Source organism: Poecile atricapillus, chromosome 16 (assembly GCF_030490865.1).
Source record: "Poecile atricapillus isolate bPoeAtr1 chromosome 16, bPoeAtr1.hap1, whole genome shotgun sequence".
NCBI lineage: Eukaryota > Metazoa > Chordata > Aves > Passeriformes > Paridae > Poecile > Poecile atricapillus.
In genome coordinates this window covers 10193616-10209626 of record NC_081264.1, presented here as the reverse complement: position 1 = coordinate 10209626, position 16011 = coordinate 10193616, and the positions used below count along the sequence as shown (strand labels likewise).

Here is a 16011-nt window from a genome sequence, read left to right as displayed (position 1 = left end):
CAAGGGGAAAAGAAAACTGAGATTTTTGTGTTCTTAAGAAGTTTATGGCTCACTGTGAAGCAGATACAGCAGAGATTAATTCCTACAGAAACCCTCCTATATCCTTATTTCATTCATGACACATTTCCAGATGTGTAAGTGCCTGTCTTCACATTGCCTTCATGTTTTTTCAAGGGAACAAGGGAGGAGAAAGATAAGCACCCAGTGCCTCCAGCTACGAGCTGATGCTGCCTGCTCTGGGAGCTCAGCTGTGCCCAGGTTTGGGGGCGATGCAGTATCTGCCCGTGCCATGGGGTGGGCAGCCCAGGGGCTCACACACCTGCAGCTCCCCCTGCACACCCCATGGGATGCATTTAGCATCCCCTGACCCCCAGATTTGGGATCCCTTGGGCAAGGCCACCCTCTGAGCAGCACATGGATTGAGGAGGGAGCGAGCTGACACAGCGAGGCGGGCAGGCCCAGCCTGGCTCAGGGAAGCATCTCTGCCACAACAAGACGGCTCCTGAGCCCTGGGGCCGTGCTCTCGGTGTCCCTACAAGCCACAGCACGCCAGGACATGGCTGCACCGGGGCTGCAGCAGCCAGGGAGCAGAGCTGGGCAGTACAGAACATCCTCTCCTGGCTGTGCTGGGGCTGGCTGCTGCCAGCCTTGTTGTGACTCTCTTTTGAACAGGCTGCCACTCGCAGCACCCTCGGAGACAAGCGACAGCCTCGTTGCATCAACAGCGCTCCACCACATGCTATTACTATTATTATCTGGGTTTGTGGTATAATAGATAGCACCTCTCCAAAATAACCTGGCGTTGGGAGCAATTTGGAGCCAGGATTGGGATATTTGCTGAGCATCCCACGCTGTGATAAGCGAGGCAGTGCTGTGTCCTGGCAGCAGCGCTGCTGTGAGCTGCACATCCCTCAGCTGCGGGAGCTGAGCCGCGGGACTGCTGCCTCCAAATCACTCCGGAATTGCAGGAAGAGATAACAGGAAAAGGCAGCGCTCCGGCAGAGCCTGCCCGGCCAAGGGTGTTTAAAAATACCCAGTCCCGGCCCCCGTGGTTTCTGCTGCTCTGCTGGGAGTCGGGAAGCCCACGCTGGTGATGAGCAGGTGCTCCTTGCAGGCTCAGCCCTTTGAAAAAGCTGCTGGGATCTTGCCCAGGGTCTCTTCTCCCAAAATCTAAGCCAGATCCCAGCCGGGAAGCGCTCTAAAGACACAACCACATGTCCTGGCAGTGACCTCCATTAGGTATTAAGCACAAAACCACCTCACCTCCCGTGGGGAGCATCACCCCGCCTGCTGATGGACCCATCTGCGATGAATCCGACAACTCTGGAAAGAATTTTAAAAGGAGTGTGTAAAAATAGCTCACCCAGGGACGGGCTGGAGGCGCAGCTGCCCCAGGGGAACCAGGATGGGGCTCAGAGCAGCAGCTTCTGACCCAGCTGTGGCTGCAGGTGCTGCCCATCCCTGCGGCTTCCCACGCCACTGGTGCCCACCAGCACAAGCAGGGATGGACAGGGATGGATGGGGATGGACAGGGATGGACAGGGATGGACAGGGATGGACAGGGATGGATGGGGATGGACAGGGATGGACAGGGGTGGATGGGGATGGACAGGGATGGACAGGGATGGACGGGGATGGATGGGGATGGGCAGGGATGGACAGGGATGGACGGGGATGGACAGGGATGGACAGGGATGGACAGGGATGGACGGGGATGGACAGGGATGGACAGGGATGGACAGGGATGGACAGGGATGGACAGGGATGGATGAGGATGGATGGGGATGGACAGGGATGGACAAGGGTGGACAGGGATGGACAGAGATGGACAGGGATGGATGGGGATGGACAGGGATGGACAGGGATGGACAGGGGTGGACAGAGATGGACAGGGATGGACAGGGATGGATGAGGATGGATGGGGATGGACAGGGATGGACGGGGATGGACAGGGATGGACAGGGATGGACAGGGGTGGACAGGGATGGACAGGGATGGACAGGGATGGATGAGGATGGATGGGGATGGACAGGGATGGACGGGGATGGATGGGGATGGACAGGGATGGACGGGGATGGGCAGGGATGGACAGGGATGGATGAGGATGGATGGGGATGGGCAGGGATGGACAGGGATGGACAGGGATGGACAGGGATGGACAGGGATGGACAGGGATGGATGAGGATGGATGGGGATGGGCAGGGATGGACAGGGATGGACAGGGATGGACGGGGATGGACAGGGATGGATGGGGATGGACAGGGATGGACAGGGAAAAGGCTTCCCTGTCATCCCCAGCGCATTGCCCCGGGGGAACACAACCAGGGCTGGGATGTTTGCTGCTATTGCTCACCGTGTCCCCTGAGCCCATCCCCGGGAAGTGGGACCCGTCCGAGGGGACAAACCAGCCCGCACGCCTTTCCAGGGCCGTGACTCACCCAGCTCAAGTAAACAGCCAGGTAAACAGGCTCGTTTTACTTTCCAAACAAAACCAAGGAGCAGCAAAGCCCTTCCTCCTTGAGGAAGGCCACTGTGTAATCACTGGCATTTGTCCTCGGGTGCTTTCGAGAGGTGCCAGCGCTTTAAAGCCTGGCAGCCGCTACGAGACAAAGTGACATATTTAGCTCAGGAGTGAAAATGCTGCTCGCCTGTGAATGCCAAGGAGCAGGAAAACAAAAAGCACCTGCGAGGGAAATGCCTGCTGCTGGGGAGGCTCCAAAACCTCACCTCGAAGAGGCACGGAGAGCCTGTCCCGAAGGCAGAGCAGCCCTGGGCATGGCTGGAATTAAGGAGATTTATAGCCAGATGTTCCATTCGGGCATTTGAGGGTCTCTGCATCCTGCAGCAGGTGGCTTTCCAAGGAGAAATTCAGCTCCAGACGTGGCACTGCACTCACACTGCAACCCCTGACACCTGAGGTTTGTCTAATGGCTGCTTTGGTAGAAATGGATTTGGGCAACCCCTCCAGAAATTCCTGTCCCAAAAGGCACCTTCCCAGGGAGAGGGTGTGGGGGAGCCCTGACCTGACCTGGCTTGGAGTCTCTGGGTGTTAAACGCCCTCAGATGAAGCCACAGGATGCTGTAAGGATCTCACTGTTTGCTTGCTCCTCTTATGTCGCTTTAGTAGCAGGTGGTGGAAGTGGGGGGAGGAAAAAAACCTATAAAATGTTTAACATCCCTTTAGCTTCGATTTATCTGAAGAGAATTCAAACAGCACAATTTCCTCCCGCCATCTGGGTGCCACTTTAAAAGACGTTTTCTCATATCACTGCAATTTCAGAAAATCTTGTTGTACATCTATGGAAATGCAAGATGCTTCCCCTAAATTGCGCATCAGTGTGAAGCTTTTTAAACCTCAACAGCAGCTATGATATATTTTGACAGCTCCCAGACAGCTCCTGAGAGAATTTCCCTGTTCCAACACCACCCGTGCAGGGGGGCCCAGCTTTGGGAGCTGCAGTCCTACAAGGCAAAGCTCTCTGCTTGGTTTTGTACCAATTTCTGCTTGGATTTGCCTTGTTTTGCTTCAGTACTGGGAAGAAGTTTCCCTTGCAGATCTCGCCTGAACACTTGGAGCTGCAGGTGGTTGCACACGTGTTCATGATATGTATTTCCCACTCATGCACCTCAAAATAGCTTAGAAACATGTTGAACTGCTCCAAAACCAATCAAAGGTCCTGATAAACATCCTGCAAGTGGGGAGTCTGGAAGAGGAGAAAGGCTTCAGTGATGTCCCCGCTGCTCTCAGCCTTTCCTTGGTGCCCCAAACAACTGCAGGGAGAGCTGCTCTGTGCAGCAAAAATGCAGCTCCACAGGAGAGGGAAGGCATTTTCTTCAGCACCCACTCCCAGGGGAGACCCCCAGCCCTCAGCCAGGTGAGAAAGACATCCCAGGCCTCAGCTCTCAGCCTCGGCTTTGCTGAGCTCCCTGAGCCTCAGCCCTCAAACACTGATTCACAGCCAGAGGAAATGCCCCAGAAATGAATCCAAGGGTTAACACAGGCCAGGGGTGCTTGGTGTCAGCCACTTTAGAGCTTAATAGTGACATAAACACAGCAGGAGTGACTCTGGAGTTACTCAGTCAGTCCAGGGGATGAGCTGTGCCTGGCAGAGATGGGACAGGGGGTGACTGCCCACCCCTCCTGCACGGGGAGAAGCCACGGGGCTCTGAGCTGGGGTGACACCAGGACAGGGGGTCCAAAGAGCCCCAAAGAACCATGGAACTACCACAGCACTGCTCACCCCCACACATCCCCACTGCTGCCTGTGCCCCACAGCTCCAGCCTCAGCAACAGGACAGTCCCAGGATGGAGGAGTCACTCTCTCCCACTGGGACACACTGGGAAGGAACAGACAGGCATTTGAGAATGGTAGAGATTTTGGTCTAAATCCAGAGGGTTTGCTTATTTTTGAAGATATTAGTGATTTTTCCCATGTGGCTCCTGCATGGCAAAGAAGGGTCCCATAAGAAAAGGTGGAGCTGACACTGAGCCAAACCCCTGCCGTAGACAAGCAAAGTTTTTTGTCATCAAAAACCCCCAGATTTTGGAGGGTCTGGTAGTTCACCTCGGGCATGGACTAAACTTGGGTTTGGTAAACCCAGGACCAGGTCTAAACCTGGCAAATCAAACCTGGATGGATCTAATCCATGATCCTGTCTCATCTGAGAGCAAGAAGCTCTGTCTTGAGCAATTTCTGCCATGCACAGCTCAGGAAATCAGGGACATTCCCCATGGAGAAATGGGTTGTCCCTGTGGGACCAAAAAGCCCACATCACATCACAAGAGCCTCAGTTTCCCCAACAACATCTTGAAACCAGGATGCATCTTTCAGGTTTGCCCCAGTGCCATCAGAAACCAGCTCTGGGGACTCAGGTGGATGCTGTTTCTGTGGTGTTCCTCCCAAATCTGCCTCCAGCAGGATGGAGCCCCTTGCAGCTTGCTGGAGGGAGTTGAAATGCCGAGCACGCCTTCCCAACGTTCACCCTGATTTTCAGAAATTGCATTAAATCACTATTGCTGCAAATTGCCCTCTTTTTTTGGCTCCAGCTTGATGTAAAAAGGAAAACAAATGGAGTTTTAAAATGCAGCTAATCAAGGAGTTAAAGAGAGGTTAATCCTAATGGATTAATCAACTCGCAGGAGGATGGGAAGGAGGCTCGGGTGAGAAGGAGCAGAGAAGCAGCCAAGCCTGGTTCCTCCTCCCAGGAAAGGTTCAGGGAGAATGTGGACACAGTGATGATATTCCTTCTTCCACCTGGCTGCACCCAACATGGCACCACAGAGGAATAACGTGTCCTGGATTTAGCACATGTCTTCCCCCAGAAAACAGAGCCCTCAGTGCATCTGAGGAAAAGGGTGAGGAGTGTTTGACATCACCTACAGAAACCAAGAGGACAAAACCCAGGATGTGGAGAGGCCCTGACTGGTGTTAACCCCCCTGCAGAGCTTTGGATGGGATTGGGAACGGGGTTTTGAGCAGAGCAGAGCTGTCCCAAGGCTTTCCACCACTGCCTGCACCCACCAGGGCTGCCCTGACCTCCTGCAGGGTCCAGCCCATGGCTCCTGCCACAAAATCCAAACATCCTCCTGCACAAACCATCAGCATCTGCCTCCCAGCACAGCCAGACATCCTCCATGGGACAAAGCCTCTTTCTTGGCAGATAATTGGGTTTATGCATAGGAAGGGCTCGAACATCATTAGTGACAGTGAAAGCAAGGAGGTTTAAAGAAGGTTATTAATGATATACACGCTGTATACAACAGCATAATCGCCAAAAAAATATTAGACCCATTAAGTATCATTATCAAGGCCTGGAGCTAATCATTTAAGCTTAATGAAACCAATACATTTCTCCAGCACTGGCAGCAGTGCTCATCCCTTGGAGGGAGGTGGCAGCCAGGGAAGGCTCGAGCTGTGCTGTCCCTGCAGCCTCACTGCTGCACCAGTGCCCTGCTGGCTCGGGGCTCTGTGTTCCCCAGAGCTGAAACCCCTTTCAGCAGCACTTCACTCTCTCCAGCATCTTTGGCAGCTCCAAGACCTTCTGGTCAATGACCACAGAATGGTTTGGATGGGAAAGGGCCTTGAAGAGCGTCTCATTCCATGGGCAGAACACCTTCCAGCAGGCTTCAGAGCCATCCAGCCCGACCCTGGCAGGGCACTCATCCCACTGCCTCCACCCACAGCTCCCTCCTCTCCCTTGTTTTCAGCAGCTCTTTGGAGACCGAGGAGAAACGATTCGGAGCCAAGGCGGCTGCGATGATCTCACTGCTAATTATGCAGAGAAGTCATTTTGCTGTGGCTGCGGTGATGAAGTGATATGAGAGGAGCAAAACCCCACAGCCACTTTGTGCATCTCAAATGAAACAGAAATAAAACCCCGAGTGAGCAAACCCAACGCCTTGACCTCTGTGAGCTGCTGTGGCTGCTGTGCTACCCCCAAACCCACTGCAATTAGGGACAGGCAGCTCAGGCTGGCACACAATTCAAAATGCCATCAGCTCCTCTTTCCTCTTTGTCCATGTCTGTTTTCCACCCTGGCCCCAGCAGTGGATCATTGCTGCAGCAGGACTCACCATCATTTTAAAGGGGAGCTGGGGATTAGCACCATCCTTATTAAAACCACTCACTCACACCTCATTTTACCTTCCCACTGGAGATGATTTAGCTTGATTTATTCTAATTAGTTGTAATTTATTGTTTTAATGAGCTCTTCTGCAGGCTTTTTGTGCTTCATAACCACCCTCCTTGGCTGCTACAATGCATTTCAAGGAGGTCTTTTAATAAGGAGAGGTTTCCAAGGTTGCCTCGGATAGGGAGGTTTTTGTTGGAGTATGAAAGAATCAAAATTAGGCAGAAATTTTCCTTTCCTCCAGGATGGGTTTGCTGGGAAGCATCTGGCTGGGAGCAGGAGGCTGCACTTCAGCACTTCACCCAAACGGCAGGAGAGCCCTTAATTATCAACAGCGTTTGCAACTGGGTTTAAAGACTGACAAAAGAAAACAAATAGGAGAAAACTCTCCTTCATCCAGCTGCAGCTTTTGAGCAGGGAATTTGGGCCTGGAAGGTGCTGCTGCCCAGGGACAGCTGCAGTTCCACGGATAGGTCAGGGATGCTGCACACCAGGGTCACCCACACTGCCCACCCAGGAGGGTTTGTGCTGCTGTGGGGGGATCACAGGGCCTCAGAGCCCACCCAGTCCCCTCCTGGTGGGGGACACAAGCAGAAGCACCCAGAACACGATGCCATCATCTGCTTTACCCACAGAGATCTCCTCCCCACCCTCTGCTGGGATGGCTGAAGCTGCAGGAACTTCTTGGTCTGCTCCCAGGGGTGGCTGGGTCATTTCATGGCTTTCCAGTCTTTAATTTGGAAGGGAGAGGAAAGCCCTCTGGCCAGCCAGGTGGGTTATTTCTGTGACATTGGGTTCTTCCATTAGAAAAAGAGGGAAGCTTTTGCTTCTCTGTCCCCACGGCCATCAGGTGGGAAAGTGTTCCCTTTGGAGACATCAAAATAAAGCAGATGATATTCACTTTGCAAGAAGAGACAAAGACTTAATGAAAGCAAAACCTCCAAAGGAAGAGAAACTCCCAAAGAGAAACGTGAAAACCCCCAAATGGCTTCAGCTACAGCAGAGAAACACCTGGGTGGTTACAGGATATTTTCTGAGGGAAAAGGGACTGGCTTGTACTGAAGCAGCTGAGATTTGTGTGAGAAATAGTGAGAAACCCCTGGGGAGCCAGGGATGCTCTGGAGGGCTCTGGGAAGGAAAACCACCTAGAAATGTTACACCAAATCCCCTGTGCAAACCCAGCTGGAGTCACTGCAGGAACGGGAACAGCTGCCAAGAGAGAGCCTGGAGAGCTGCACGTTTCCTGGGGGGGGCAGGGGAGCTCTGCAGCCCCAGGGACTGAGGAGGAGGATGCTGGAGGAAGTCAGGCTGAGCTCCTGCACGTGCAGGAGGCTCTCAGGGAAAGCACAAACAACCCCATGAAACAACAAAGGGGCCTCTGTGGGCACCTCAGGCATGATCCAATAGTGGGATCCAACAGGGAGCAACCAGAGACATCAAGGGCATCCCTGCAGGGTGAGAAAGGGTGTCCCAGTCCATGAGTGGTGCTCCCCAGAGCAGGGATGGACACAGCTCTGGGAGCTGCTGCCAGCCACCACCTGCTCTGCCACAGGGGCTGGGCACTTGGAAAATGAGAAGAACCTCGTTCTTCTAGGAGAAGAGACCGGGTCCCTGGAGGTGCCTGGTGGATCTGGACAGCTCTGGAGCTTCTTGTGGATTATTTACCCAGCTCCACATGCTGCCAACCAAAATAAATCAATTCAGCTTTTGCTTCCATTTTAGGAAAATAAATCCTCTGGGACAGGCTGGGAGCTGGTGCCCTGCTGGGATCTGCATGCTCCCCATCCCAGCCCCGGTGGGATGTGAACGGGACTCGGAACCCCTTGGTCCCACTCCCCCATGTCCCTGCCTTGCAGGGAGCAGGAGGTGCTCCACAGCTTCCTGGGCAGCTTGGGACAGACAGCAGGACACAGCCAGGAGCTTTACTGAGCCTCCTGCCACTGAGCTGCCTGGAGAGCTGTCCCACAGCTTGGGTGACCTTATCCTTATCTCCCCACGTCCTTCAGCCCCTCACAGCAGCCAGCTGGAGCAGCAGGTCCTCCAAGGCCAGTTTCCCATGATGCAGCCCCTTATCTCATCCTGCCCATCAGCCCATTCCTGCTCTGTGTTGGCTGCACAGGGAATCATCCTCTTGTGCTGCAGGAGGGATCACCAGTTGTTTTTTTCCCAAAACAAAAATGCTGCATGGATCACCCACACTTCTCTCCAGCTGCCCAGGAGAGCTTTGCTGGGACTCAGAGGTGAGCTTGCAATTTCATGGTCCTGAGATGCATCAGGAACTGCTGGATTTCCACCTTAGCCCCAGAATCCCTCTCCTGGAACAGGCACACTCCCTTCTCTTGCTCCATCAGTGCCAATTACAAATTGACCAGCATCCAGCTACTTAATCCCACCAGCTCTCTCAGATGTGGTTGTGTATTTGATCAGAACTGGCTTCTTAGAGAGAGAGAGGAAAAAACTCTTCCAAGCACCTGAGTCCTCCCCATTCAGGATGTTGTGTTGGCAGCATCAGTGTTGCTGCAAGAGCAGCATGTGAAAGGCCAGATTAGGATGGTTCCTCTGCCTCTTTCAGCAGTGAAAATCATTTGGTCTTGCATGATGTGGATATTGGCAAGTCTAATGCTGCTCCAGGAGAAGAAAAGGGAGCACAGTCCTCCTGGAATGATCGGGACAGGGCTGGCAGAGGGGTGCTGCAGTGGCTGGGGTGCCCTGTGCAGTGTGAATTGCTGATAAAACACAATCCTGCCCTTTTTCCCTTGTGTGACAGAGGTCCCAAAATGCACAGCCAGGATCTCAGTCCCTCCTGGGCTCCCTCAGGCAGCCCCAGGGTCAGACCCACAGGGTGCCCACTGCTCCCCACCAGAGGATGCTGCCCTCAGTCCCAGCCTGCAGCAGCTCTGTCCCTTAGAGCTGGTATTAACCATAACATGTTCTGACAGCACCTGGCTGTGACTGCTCCAAACCCTGTGCTGTTACTGCAGGGTGCCCACTGCTCTGTGTTCTGGGGCTGGAGGCTCCAAAGCACCACCTCACACACGAGGGAGGGTGAGCAAACTGCTCCCAGTCCCCACCAGCCCCAGCTCTGCTCACCCTGCAACCCCAGAAATGCACAGACCCCAGCCCCTCTCCTCACACATGGGGGGAGACGCTGGTGCAGAAGTGCCCCAGTGTTTCCAAACTGATTTTTGTGCTTGCAGAAACACCAGTTGGGATTACTTGTTTAAAACCTCCTTTGCAGGGATAATCAGATCATACTTGAAAAGAGCCTCCGGATCTCCAGTTACAATTATTTCATTAGGATGTGATACTCCAGACCATCCAAGAGCTTGGGAAGCTGCTGTCTGCACAGGTCCAAGCACGCTGCCCATGGAAGAGGTCCTTAGTGCTAATTGCCAATGCCAACCCCAGCCATTAGAAAATTATTGCTAATGCACCTTACAACAGCTTTTATAAGACACTATTAAGGAATTCATCAGAAAGCAGAACCAAATAAAGCAAAAAGCTATTAAAGAAAAACAAAACTCACCCCAAACTGCAGGATCAGCAGGAACAAGAGCTGCAGCTGCTGTGCCAGCACAGCAGCCCCACAGCTCAGCCTGGAGCTCCCTTTGTCCCAGCCCTGGTGTTGCACCAGCCTGGGGCCCTCCCCAAATACCCTGGGATGGGAGAGTGGCTCAGCAGTGGCTCATTCCCCCCTGGCATCTCCCTTTGGAGTCACAGCTGGTCCCCTGCACCTGCAGCCCTGCTTGGGGAACCATCCTGTGCCAGACGTGGGTGCAAGGCCAGGGGTCCACTGGGGGACATCCAGCCGGGGTGCTGGCCTGAGTGTGTCCCCAGGAGCCCCTGGGCTCCTCCTGCAAAAGGGGAAAAAATTGAGGTTGGGCCTGGGGATATTTTTTCCAAAAGTCTGATCAAAATAACTCTGAAGGGGTGAGGAAGAGGAAGGACAATTTGTGCTGGAGAGGTGTCACCCACAGGGCCTGACGGCTCCAAGTGGCACAAGGACACAGGGCTGGAGCTGTGACTCATGACTTTTTGGCGTTCCACGCCGGTGCCGGTATCACATTTCGAGGATTATATTTTATTCATAAAAATCGCTGTGCTCACAGCCGTGCCTGGCAGAGCCAGAGTGGCTGAGCTTGGGGCTGCACCATCGGGGGGGTCCCAGCTCTGGGACAACTGCTGGAAGTTAAATATGATCCACAAAACTGGGTGAGGGTGCCCAGGTTCCCCTCCATGACCTGGAATGTGGGTGCCTTCGTGGCAGGCGGGTGCTGGGCCAGGGTTTACAGCACGTGGTGGGTGTTGTTGGTAACCACATCCCAAATGAGCCAGAGTGGGACACGTGGAGCTGTATTTTTAACTCTGAGGTGCTGGTGACATGGAAAACTGGGTGCCTGGCCCAGGTGCTGCACAGATCGATGGAAAATTTCCTACCAGCCCATGGAGAGCTCGGCTTTACTAACCCCAGGCACTGCAGTGGGATACAAACAGTGCTTTGCCCCTGGGAATGCCTTTAAGGCTGTGCCCAGAACCCAGCCAAAACCTTTTGCCATTCCACTGGGAAGTGCTTCCCTGTGGAGCTGGCATCAGGAGATGGAAATGGGAATGGGACAAACCAAACTTTCCCAGCTCACAGCCTGGTTTAGCATCCCCAAGCAGGAATTCCAAGCCCCTGAGGGGCTAAGGATGGGATGAGCCCACAGTCCTTGCCAGGCTCGATGCCTCCCCAGCACAGTGGCAGCTGGGACTTGGAATTCCCCCATCGGTGCAGGCATCCCCACACATCCCTCTTGTCCTTCCTTCATGGGGATGACCTGTGCCAAGCTGGGAGGTGACACACGGTGACATTCCCCTCCTCCCCACCACCCTCCCGCAGCCTTCCGCCCACCCCACCGGCTGAGCCGAGACAAGCGGAGGCTAAGAACATCAACTGGGTTTTATTCCTCAGGTCTGACAAGTAAAAGCACAAATTCTCTTTGGAAATAAGGAAAAAAAAAACAACAAACAAAAAAGAACACCAAAACCCCAAACCAACGTTCAAAGCACGCAGACCATTTCTCAGGATGGAGGCCACGCCATCAAGCTCCGCCGCCGGACGTGTGTCCTTCGCAGAGATGTAGTTTAAAAAAAAAAACCAAAAACAACTCATGGAGGAGGAAAAGACACAGATCTACGGGTTTCCGTGTCAATTTTCAAGAAACAAAACAGGCCCCTTTTTGCTACTGTTATAAATATCCCATCCGAGCGACTCGGAACAAACAATAACCATAAGGAGGAACATCCTTTCTGCTTGGCCCCGTGGGCACAAAATCTCTACGGGCAGCTCAGGCCGCTGGGAGCCCTCAGGACGGTGGCCTGGCACCCGGTGAGTGCCCCGGCTCCCGCTGGGGTGGCGGGTGCTGCCATCCCTGCGAGCGGCACCCGTCACCCGTGCCGGAGGCTGTCAGGACACCGCGCCGCAGGGACCGGGGAGCGGGGGAAGGGGACAAGGGACGGGGGTGCCGGGGCGCGGGAGGGCCGCGGTGGCTGCTCAGGTGCAGGTGGCCTCCTGGCTCTCCACGGGGATCTCGCTGCTGCCGCCGCTGCCCTCGCCGTACTGCTGGTAGGGGGGGATCTGGGGCGCCTCGATGATCAGCAGCCCCTCCGGGGACAAGGAGGCGAACACCGTGATGGGATCCACCTCGTAGGGCAGCCTGCAGGGGGGCAGGAGAGATGGGTTAGGATGCCGCATCCCCGGTGGATCCTGAGCCTCGGACCCCCAGCACGTGGGGAAGCAGCGCTGCCGATTTAGCAGCCCCGGCAAAGGCTCTGTTATTACTGGAGCGCCTGGGAATGTGCGGGGGATATTTAGAGCGGGCTCCTGGCCGGCCTGGCCCCGTGGGAGCTCTGTTTAATCTCCGGGGCAGATGTGTTTGACGGGATGTCAGCGCCGCTGGTGCGGAGCGCGAGTGAATCCCGGCCGTGCCGCAGCCCAGGGCAGCCGCCAGCCTTGCCCGTAAAAGGAGCCCGAGCGCGGTGCTCGCCCCAGCTTTCCCGTGGGAGTTCGGGATGCACAGGGCTCCTTCGGGGCGGAGAAGCGAAGCTGAGCCGCTGCCAGCCGAGGAAACCCTTCCCATGCCCTGGGCTTTGATGCTTTTCCCTGTTAACCGTGCGAGCCCCGCGGGTGGGATCTGCCCCCCACATCGGTCGGGGCTCGCCGGCCTCTGGGCTCGGCTTTGCGGTTGTTGTTGCCAAAGCGAGGCACGGGTGAGTCAGGGCGATAGCGATCTCACTGACATCACCGAGATGCGGGGACACGCAGGGATGTGCTCCGGGGCCGGTGCCAGCAGTGCCCGGCTGCTCCCCGGGGCCGCCTCCTCCCCGCGCCCCTCCTGCCCCCCGCACCCCCAGACACAGCCCCGGGCGGGCAGGAGACTGACGGAGCACCTCAAAAAAGGCCTCCTCCTCCTTTCCTTCCCTTGAGAAATCACTCTGCGGCCCGGCCCAGCCAGGCACGTGCTGCAGAAGGGCAGAATTTGGGGTGGAAAACAATCCCTGCGTGTGAGAGCTGGGGCACGGGGACTGGCAAAGCTCGGCCGGGCCGACCGGCACCTACTGGATTTTCTTGGTGAAGTTCTTGGAGACGATCCCTCCTTCCACCTGCTGCTCCTCGTGTTTGCCTGCAGGGAAAGCAAACACCCCACATCAGCACTTTACCAGGAGATTATTTTTTCTCCAACAAACAACAACTAAACCCAACAGGAAAGTTTTCCGAGCAGCTGTTTGCCTGCCCCACTGCAAACTCTTCCTCTGGGGTGGGCTCAGGAAGCCTTTCCATGTAGGGAAGGAGATGCTATACACAGCACAGCCACATTTCCAGTGGAAAACTGGGGTCTCACAGGCTGTCAAGAGCTGCGGCTTAAGAAAATAAACAAATAATAAAACCTTTGTAGGTGGCAGCATCTCCCTTGGCCCCACTCCCCAGGATGGGCTCCTTTCCACCACTCTGTGAGGCTGCGGGTCCCTGTACCTGGAGCATCAGCCAGAGGCTGCCTGGAGCTCCGTGACCTGTGGCTTTCCCCCTGTGCTGCAGGGAGCTCCAGATAAACACCCAGAGCTGTGCTGGCTGGAAGCCCAGAGGACCCAGGGAAAAGGGGGAATGTCAGTGCCAGGCTGATGGGACACTGAGGGCAGTCGCGGGCACCCCAAAAGTGCTGGACCCTGTTCCCTCCATTAATTGACTTTTCGGGGACCTGTTTCGAGCCGACTCAGAGCCGGGCTGGGCTGGGGGCTGTGAGCAGCTGCTCCCTTCTTCCCAGCCTCTCCCTCGGCCCCTTTAAAGGGAATCTCCCTCCGTGCCGACCTCACCCTGGCTATAATTAACCGAGCAGAGCTGGGGCCCCTCTTGGCCGCTCGCTGCCGGGTGCCGCCAGCCAGGGCAGAAAGCAGGGAGATTTACCCCAAAGGACACGTGTCCTTTCTCCTTTTGGCAGCAAACCACCGCGGCTTGCGAGCCAGATCCCCCCGCGACACCCGAATTGCCTCTGGAGATGCCCCAAAGTCCTGCTGCAGCCCTCCCTCGCTCCCAAGCACGGGGCTGCTGCCGCCGCTTTAAAATAAAGGCGATTTTGGCATTTTGCAGCAACTCCTTGAGCTGGCAGCGCCGCCTCCGCGGTGCCTTGGCTCTCACCTGACACCTCGACGTAGCCATCCTTGGTTTTGACCGTCAGCTCCTCGGGTTTGAAGCTGTGCACGTTGACACACACCTTCCAGGGTTCGCGGGGGAAGGGCGCGGGGCTGCGGCTCTCGGGGTACCCCCCGAAGTGGGCGCCGTAGGCGGGGGCCATGGGCGGGGTGCGGCCGAGGCCGGCGCGCAGGGGGCCCGGCCAGGTGGTGGTGAGCCGGGGCCGAGCCCAGTCGGGCCAGTCCGCCGTCAGGTCCCCGGGGAAGGGCGACAAGCCGAAGTCATCGTCCAGCAGGCGCGAGGTCAGGCCGGGCTCCCGGAAAGGGTCGCGGAGGCTGCGCCGGCCGGGATAATGGCAGGAGAAGGGCATCTGGCTATCGGCCATGGCTGCCTGCCGAGGGGTCTGAGCGTGTCCCCGGGGCTCTCCGACGGAGCCTCAGCCTCTGTGTGGTTGCTCCTGGCTGCAAACTTCCCCCGGGAGCCTGTCCCGGAGGAGAAGCATCCACCCCGGGTGGGACGTGGGTGCGCGGGGACGGCCCCTCCTTCCCGGCACCAGGTGAAGGACGATGAGAAAATCAATTCTGGCTGAATCACCGGGAGCTGGAGCAGCGCAGGAAGGACGGAGGGAGCTCTCTGGCCGCGAGAAAACGCTTCCTGTCTGGCTGTGATCCCAGGACTGGGGAGAGGAAAATAAAACTTCTTGTCAGGAGAGAGAAAAAAAAATAATAAAACCCAAATATCCTGAGATTAAAAAGCTTCTCTCTCACTTCTCACTCCCCAGCACTTTATGAGCAACTTTCCCTGCTGCTCCTGGGTGAGAGCTGCAATAAATGCCTGAGCCTGGAGCCCAGAAACTTCTCTAACCTTCCAGCCGCTGGGCGAGTACTATTTATATGGATTTCGGAGGAGGGGGGTGTGTGTTTTGCAAGTCCTGCCCTGTCAGCCGAGTATTTTGGAGAGGATGAAACAGCCGTGGAGAATTTGGGCAGTGGCAGCTGACCTCTCCCGCTGGCCCGAGGATCCCGGCTGCCACGTTGCCACGGCGCTTCGGCAGCTGCCCCAGCCCCTGCCGCCCCCTCCTGCTGCTCTGCCCGCCCAAAATAGCCCCCAAGCTCACTCAGGGCTGGCTGCTTTCACCCCGGTGTCACCTGTTAAAAATACCGCGGTGGGGCTGAGCGAGCTGCTCCCATCACTGTAAAGCCACGTGTCCCCTCTCCAGCGGGTCCCACTGTACCGGGAAATGGTCACTGCGGGACCCCCAGCGCACTGGGACCCCGGGGGGGTGTTTGGGGTGGGGGGGCAGGATGAGCCTCTCCGGCACTGCTTCTCTGGCCATCCTCACCAGCTGGGCCCGGAGAAACATCCCCTAACTCTGCAGGAGGGACCCCGGGCAGCCGGCAGGGCGCTCACGGCGCTGCTCAGCACCTGCCTCCTCCTCCTCCTCCTCCTCGCCCCACCGCATGCCCCGGCCCTGCCGCAATCGCGGTGCGGGCAGGGCGAGGCGTTAATCACAGCCGCGGCCGGGCGAGTAATTACAGGGAGCGGGCTGCGCGCTGGGGAAGGGGCGCGGCAGCAGCAGCACTGACCGGAGGGGGAGCTCCCAGCCAGCATCCAGCCGGGACACACGGCCCCCAGCCGGGACACACGGTCCCCAGCGGGGACACACGGCTCACAGCCGGGACACACGGTCCCCAGCCCGGACACACGGTCCCCAG

The 16011-nt window shown here is 56.4% G+C and overlaps 1 protein-coding gene across 2 annotated transcripts; it reads right to left on the bottom strand.

Moving 5' to 3' along the window:
• Positions 1-11551: 11551 nt before the first annotated feature.
• Positions 11552-15171, bottom strand: HSPB8 (heat shock protein family B (small) member 8). 2 transcript variants are annotated; one of them, XM_058851754.1, is made up of 4 exons: positions 15064-15171; positions 14303-14972; positions 13229-13292; positions 11552-12326 (listed from the first exon to the last, which is right to left on the bottom strand). In XM_058851754.1, the coding sequence occupies exons 2-4, from the start codon at positions 14679-14681 to the stop codon at positions 12164-12166; spliced, it is 606 nt and encodes a 201-aa protein (XP_058707737.1). In that variant the 5' UTR covers positions 14682-14972; positions 15064-15171; the 3' UTR covers positions 11552-12163. The 2 variants fall into 2 exon arrangements, with proteins under 2 accessions (XP_058707737.1, XP_058707736.1); XM_058851753.1 differs by having other exon boundaries at positions 14303-15154.
• Positions 15172-16011: the final 840 nt, after the last annotated feature.

Bases quoted from the DNA above. Each gene is read 5' to 3' on its own strand.
- HSPB8 (XM_058851754.1), bottom strand. From the start codon at position 14,681: ATGGCCGATAGCCAGATGCCCTTCTCCTGCCATTATCCCGGCCGGCGC. The intron at 13,293-14,302 runs GTGAGAGCCAAG...CTTTCCCTGCAG, and splicing joins TGGCTACGTCGAGGTGTCAG to GCAAACACGAGGAGCAGCAG. The intron at 12,327-13,228 runs GTAGGTGCCGGT...GCCCCCCTGCAG, and splicing joins AACTTCACCAAGAAAATCCA to GCTGCCCTACGAGGTGGATC.